Here is a 7,158-nt window from a genome sequence, read left to right on the forward strand (position 1 = left end):
CCATCAACGACGGAGGACCAGGCGAGCCTAAGAAATGCTCCGCATTTAAAACACGTCCGCACCCCACGACGACCGAGGCCAAACTCCCCGGCGAGCCAACAACAAGGCGATAATCGGCGCATTCATGACTGCTTCCAAAAACCGTCTGTTTGAAATTCAAATCGCCTGTTCGAAGAAGCCGCGCCGTGCTTGCGTTACGTCACATCTGATTGTTTGTTTTAGCCAATCAGGGCTCGCTCAAAAGGGACACAAAAGAAACAAAACACAAAACTACCGCCCCTGATGTTAATTATTGTTAATTTTTGCATAAATGTAATTGGTATTTGCTATTATTGAACTGCAAAACAAATTTCTATTGTATATGCTCCTGCGTGTCAGTTTTCGCAGAGCCCTTTTTGTCAGTGACTATAGGTCTGAAAAAAAATTTTAAAGCACAGCTTTGTCAACAAGAAATAGTAAATATTAGAATAAACACTTTTTAAAAAGTGCGGAAAAGAGAAAGCGCCAAAGGCCAAATCTTGACTATGGCTGCTGGGGCTGGTTTTGGGACTCTAGCGGAACACGTCCGTCAACACTGTGTACTTCGCAGGTCACCGTGTCCTTTTCCTCGTGCGGTCCATCGCCGGCGCTGCCGCTGTTCCTCGCCGTTCGTGTAAAAGCAGGCTACATTCGGTGGGCACACACATCTGCAACCATGGATAAGGTCAAGCCCATCGTGAAGGCCGCCGACGACGACGAGCTGGTGGACCCGCTGGACACGCTCAAGGAGAAGTGCCGAGGGGAGCCCAAGTGTGCCGCGTACGGCGAGAGGCTGCAGGAATGCACCGACCGCGTGAACAGCCGCTCGCAGACGATGGAGACCTGCACGGAGGAGCTGTTCGACTTCCTGCACTGCGTGGACCACTGCGCCTCCAAGGACATCTTCAAGCACCTCAAGTAGGGGGGCCTCGCCACCGGCGCTCCCTGAAGCTCACGCCCCGGCTCTCACAGGTGTGTTTCACGGTGGGTATTCCTAGGTATTCGTCTAAGCTTACGCTCCCTGTGCGAAGCTCTTTCGCCCTTGATGCTGTTGGCGATCGGCGACTGTATTTCTGTTTGAAGGCATGCGAGTTTTTGCGAACGGATCTTGCCGATTAACCGCTGCTGACTCGCAACAGAATAGCCAGAATGCACAGCTGACTCTTTTGCATATACTTGGCGAATTATTAGGTGTCTTCGATTTGGCTGCGCTCGCTGAACTTATTCACGTAGTGCGGCACTCGCCTCTTCGATTTTCGAGTGCGGCGCGCGACGCCCCTGCACTTTTCTCTTCGATTTGGCGACGGTACAGAGGGTACAGGATGAGTTCACGGCCTTCCCTGCACTTCCCTGGCAGCGGGTGCAGAAGCAGACGACAAAAGTGCAGGACCGGTTCAGCAGTGGTGGCACCTGCGCTGAACTACGGTCAAACCCGGTGAAAACGAACAGTGTGATTCAACGCGATTTGTTCGCTATACGAATTAGTTTGATATAACCGAACCCGCTTATAACGAACTTGAGTATAAAATTCGTTGTAGGCAATGTGAACAGTTGGTTGAAAACGCGATTACGAAGGGAAGACCATGCCACTCACTCAGAATAGTAATCTACTCCAAAAGCAATTTATTGCCGAGAAATGCAGATCTATTTGCAGTAGGCAGTGATTTTCGCCTGAACACTGTGGTTAGCACCATTGATGAGAATCACATTCTCGACAAGCGACATCACTTGGACGAACTCCAGTCCCCTTTCCTGTATTTCGGCGCACTATCGCAATGCGAGTATCGCCGCAGCACATTGGTAGCAGAAAGAGCGGCTTCTTAAAACGTCGAGTGAGGAGTGCTGGTGTCGTGAACGCAGCACAGCAGTTCTTTTTTCTTTCTTTCTTTCTTTCTCTCTCTTTCCTAAAGCGTCATAGGCCTGGAGCTGCTCCACCGTACTTGATCACGTGGCAGGCAGCTGCCAAATACGTCTGCTGCAAAGCTAGGCTGGGAAAAAGCACGGATTGCTGTTGCTGCATTTCAGGGAAGCGCGGACGGTCCAGAGGAGCGTGTTGGCGGGCATTTGGTTATACATTTTACACGCGTAATGGCAAAATAAGTTTGAGTGTCCGCTGTAAAGCATAATTCGCTGTATCTGAGTTTGTTGTACTTGGGTTTGACTGTAATCGTGAACTGGTGCAAAAAGTGCAGGCCAAATCGAACAGACACATTGTTTCCGAATGTCGCATTTTGTTGCGAGTAAGTAATACCCCTGTCAAACATGCCTATTTAAGTGCACTTACGCCGAGTGCACTCGGGCTTCCCAAGTGACTCTTCGGCTGTGCGCTGCTAAACGACGAAATGAAGTGCCCTTCGCCGTGGTGTCAGTGACGATAGCCGGCGTAAATATTATGCAAAATTACTTGAAATTCCCCTTCTTTATCGCGTGAGAGATATTGTAAACATTTCGTTATGTTTGCATTGTTTGAAATCGCAATCCGTGCCTCGCACAAGTCCACAAAAAAAAAGGAGTCGGGACGGCGACTGAACACCGGCGCTGATATCTTCACTGTTATTCACTGCGCAGCGAACAACAGCGGTATTATCGTTTGGGGGAAATTATCTGAAAGCGTGGAATATAACAGAGAAGGTTGAAGCGGGAATACAGGGTCACAAGAAACCACCTATGAAAAGAGCTGCCATGGAGAAAAACCCCACCAGGCGGCGCTGGCACGGTGTTGAAAGAGAGGTTATTTTCTTGTTTTTCGTCGCTGCTTCTCTTTTTGTGAAAGTAAATAAGCAATATATCTATAATTAACGTTTCACGTTACTTATTAGCATCCAAACGCTCGCGGTTTTAGGTTATTTTTCCGCATTTTTGGACTTCTGCTCACGAGAGTATTCGCTCGGCGAGCTGGCCTCGGTAAAGTGCGTTTGGGGAACGCACTCAGCTTAAAGTGCGTTCCTTGTAAAGTGTCATTCGCATTTGCCGTTTAGCTGCTTCCGAATGTCATTTTCGGTGCACTCTGCGGAAGTGCACTTTAAATAGGCACGTTTGGCTGGGGTATGATGCCGTGAAGTGGAGCAAGATCGCTTACAAGAATTTATGCCCTGTCTAGCCTTCAGCTCGGATGCTGTGATGGGCTGGTTGCACTCAAACAAAGAAAAAAAGGCCGCCTCATCTCATTTTTGCTACAACGAGCAGACCACAAGTGGGCCGAGTCAAAAGCATGCCACCTGAAACTGTGTGCTTACAGTGCAAGATTGCAAGATGGGCTAAAAACTCGTACACTAATTTGGGTACAGGTTGGGTACGCAAGCCTCACTTGTATAGGCGGTTCTGCCTTTCGCGGCCCTGTACGCCTTGCTCCAGCCCGCACTGAGTATGAATAAATTATTATTATGCTGACTGTACAACAGCTGGCCAGGACATGTAACATTAGCACGTCGTTTGAAAAACCTTGAAGTATCGCACATTTCTGTGATTAAGCGCACCATGTTCTCGACGTTATTTCGAGGCCACCTTAAAGGTGGCTGATTTGTCATATTTGCGAGCTTGCGTTGAACGACGAGCAGCAGCACTTCTGGCTGTTATAAAAAAAAATGGTGGGTGAGTGGTGGTCCGGCTGTATAGGACAGAAATGCTTGCAGCCAGAAGCACTGTGTTCAGTTGAGCAACCTTGGCTCCCGTGCGAATTAACAGAATTGTAGTCTGCTCCAGTTGCTTGGACCACGGATGATCACTCCACTCCTTCTGTCACGCTATTTCCACCAACCGCCCAAGGACGTGAATTCGATTCCCGGCCGCGGCGGCCGCTTTTCTGATGGAAGCGAAAAGCAAAAAACGCCCGTGTGTTCAAAATTTCGGCGCACGTTAAAGATCCCCAGGCTGTCAGAATTCATCCGGAGCCCTCCACTACAGCGCGCCTCATCGCCCGTGTAGCGTCAGAGTGTTAAACCCCACAGTCAATCAATTGAATCAATTTTCACCGACCGGAAGTTTATGCTGTGTACTATGTGATGGGACCTAAACTCCCGAACAGGCATTCTGCAAGTTAGCTCATAAGCCCTCCAGAGTCCCAGATCGCCAATTAAACAGGGGTTAAATGACACGCTGATTTGTTTGCAAACTGTTAATCAGTCTTGGGGAAGTTGGGAGACACGTTCTATTCATTAAAAAATAAACCCGCGTTCTAAGGATGCGTAATTGTTGATACAAAACGTACCCAAGCAATGCCCCCGAGTGCACCAGTGGTGCCTGCCTTGCAAAAAGCATGTCCACTGCTCCGAGTATTCTTCTGAGCCAGAGAACCGAGATGGTGTCGCCTGTGCTGTTTCATTTGTGGCTAGAGTCAATGTTCACACGTGAGTGCTTGCTCTGCAATCAACAGCCCCAAAATTTCAGTCTCCTAGAGCTCAACTCATGTTTCGCAATCTTCCATCACGGCAGTACCTTCTAAGCTAGTGGTAATTTTGAAAACATGGTAACCAGTTACAGGGACATCCATTGTATGTCGTGAGACATGCATAGAGCAATCTTGCTTTAGCATATCCTTCACCTTCACGCAAACGGTTGTGGCATCGCCTCATGGCAGCTATAATATCCTGGGGACCCTTGGATGTTCTTTTCTTTTCTTTTTTTTTTTTTTTTTCTACGTGTAGGTCAACTTGCAGGATATCTTGAAGAGGCATATTACAGAATATTTCTAACACTTTTGTGAAATAGAATATTTAAAGGGACCATGCAACACTCTTTGAGCAGTGCAAGTTAACCTGCGTGACGCTTAGCTTACACTACCAGAAATACCTGAGCCAAATTATTACACACGCATGTGAAGCGGTGAGCGTGCAAATCGCTGTGAAAGACACGGAAAAACCAACCGCGCTCTCTTCAGTTCTCCTCATTATGCACCCCTGGCATAGCCTAAACGACGACGTCATTGAGGCCGTGGCTGTCCGATCGGCTGTCACTGGTCAACTTCGCGGCTAATTTCTCGCATTTCCTGTGACCATCCGCCGTCGTCGGCGCTGTGAACGAACCTCTTCTATGCCTGAACCTGTAGGCACAGTTTTGCCGTTTATCTTGTGTTTTGAGTGCGCACGTAGTTTGAGTGATGAGCTCAATACATCCCTTTCAACCAGACCACTCGACAACAAACATTTATTGCTTCAAAAATGCCCTGCCAGCCCTAGCGCGCGCTTGCGAGCAGGCACCTATGCCTGCTTTTTTGTGGCACCAGTCCGGAAATAGACGCCTCCATGTTGCTTAGAAAAGGAGAAAACTCACCGGCCTGTGATATATCGAAGGCCACGGAAGAAAACGCCACGTGCCGCCACCCTCTCCGGGAGAGAGCACGCAGCTTTCGTCGCGTTGTCCACGGTCAAGTTGAGAGAAACCAATTATGCGCAATTTCTCATTGCGCATAGTTTCGGTGATAGTGAACGGATTTTCATAATTCTTGCGGGAGGAGATATCTGGGACAATAGAATTTACCCCGAAATGCATTCCTAGTAATCGATGGTAAGTGCTGCGGGGCCCCTTTAAATGATAAGTGATAGCTCAACAAAATGATCCTTAAAATGGGCAAACTTATACGTCATGCTTTGCAGAAATTTTAGGAGCAAGGATTTGTGTGACATCTCCCAAACTGTTAGCGAAGCATAGCCAAACCACACATGCAGATCAGCCCTTGCAAGTGGGGTGGTGTCCACTGATGTTTCTTATTCATTGCATGCCTGCATCGTCATGAAAGAATCCTCTGAAAAAAAATAAAAATGAAGCTTTCTTTTTCTTTTTTTGACATTTGGAGTTCGTTTAGCCTCTGCAATAGATTGCATTGTGGTTCGGGCAGAAAACAGTGAAATCTTTGGTGTCACGATGCGTGGTGGTTATTGACTAACCCGTGGTACAGAACTCCCCAAAAGAAAGGCAAAATCTTTTTGCTTTCAAAGGACATTGCAGAACTTGTTGCAAGCAACAAAGGTGGTGGTAAAAATGTTAGAAGCTCTTGTTAACAGTTTGTCTTCATCTACAGCTTTCTTTTGGAGCGCGGCGGGGGGAGTGTGATGGGCACAGCTTTGTGCCATAGTCATCCTCGTTACAGCTGGAGTATGTAAATAGCATTGCACAAGTGTTGTCCTAATCGGCTTCACTAATGTTGTTTAGTAACGCTTTGTTACTTTTACCCGCAAGCGGACAGTATGTCAGAGGCTTGCTTCTTCCATAGAAGGTTGGAGGATCCGTTATCTGTTACAAAGGGCACGTTTGTAAAATTGAAAATCACTGCTATTGGAGCGATAACCCCGTTACTGGTTCAGAGGCCTCGTGTCGCGCCTTTACGGCTTACAACAACAATCATAATAATGAGAAATGCAACGCGCGTCTTCTGTTAATCTTTCTTTGTGGGTCATGTCGAACTTGTAAACGGTAGCAAAATTTTTTTTAAATGTGAAAGCATTAAGTATTTCGTAGAGCAGAAAAGCTGCTGTCTAGCATCTGTAGTTCTAGAATTGCCCTGATTGTGCAGAGAAAACTAAAGTAATTGAGTGAAAAAGAAAATTACAAAAAATTTGTGACTTGGCAGGAATTGGAACCCCACGGCCTCCAGAATGCTAGTGAAGCATGCATCCCCAACCTCACGGTGCCAGTAGGTTCTAGTGATCTTACTAGCCAAGGTTTTTGCATTTTTTTTTTTTTTTTTTTTCAGATGGTATCTCACTCGCGTGGACGCCCGATTGTTCGAGACACCATGGGAACCGGAAACCAGCCGAAGCTTCTTCGTAGGAAGAGCGGTGTAGATAATGGTTGTCTTCATTCATCCTTAAAATAAATAGTGTCCCCTTGTTGAAAGCTTTGAGCTGGGTAAAAATCTCTCGCTCCTCTGTTTTGAAGCTCTGTTGTTTTTACTGTGCTTGGGTCGAAGAAGAGGTACATTTGTGCCCTCCTTTTCTTTGTTTTGCTGTTGCAGTCAACTGCCGGTGGCCATCTTTATCTCTATGGTAAAGCATTGCTAGTACATAGCCACTTAAAAAGATCGTGAAGACAAAATACAAGTTTGTTTCATTAAGGGAGCCGTAAAGACAAAATACAAGTTGGGTTTATAAGAAGGACTGCTTAGTCCCGATAACAATGATACCAATACCATCGGAATCTTCGAAC

The 7,158-nt window shown here is 46.9% G+C and overlaps 1 protein-coding gene across 1 annotated transcript; it reads left to right on the forward strand.

The window, feature by feature from the left end:
• The first annotated feature begins 572 nt into the window (after positions 1-572).
• LOC144169132 (cytochrome b-c1 complex subunit 6, mitochondrial-like) lies at positions 573-6,849 on the forward strand. Its single transcript, XM_077698161.1, has 2 exons — positions 573-1,002; positions 6,707-6,849. Exon 1 carries the CDS (start codon positions 695-697, stop codon positions 938-940), a length of 246 nt encoding a protein of 81 aa, XP_077554287.1. The 5' UTR covers positions 573-694; the 3' UTR covers positions 941-1,002; positions 6,707-6,849.
• The last annotated feature ends 309 nt before the right edge of the window (positions 6,850-7,158 follow it).

The sequence above is a fragment of the Haemaphysalis longicornis genome, unplaced genomic scaffold (assembly GCF_048455015.1).
Source record: "Haemaphysalis longicornis isolate Haplotype H1 unplaced genomic scaffold, Haemaphysalis longicornis Haplotype H1 scaffold_2, whole genome shotgun sequence".
Classification (NCBI taxonomy): Eukaryota; Metazoa; Arthropoda; class Arachnida; order Ixodida; family Ixodidae; genus Haemaphysalis; species Haemaphysalis longicornis.

Bases quoted from the DNA above. Each gene is read 5' to 3' on its own strand.
- LOC144169132 (XM_077698161.1), top strand. From the start codon at position 695: ATGGATAAGGTCAAGCCCATCGTGAAGGCCGCCGACGACGACGAGCTG.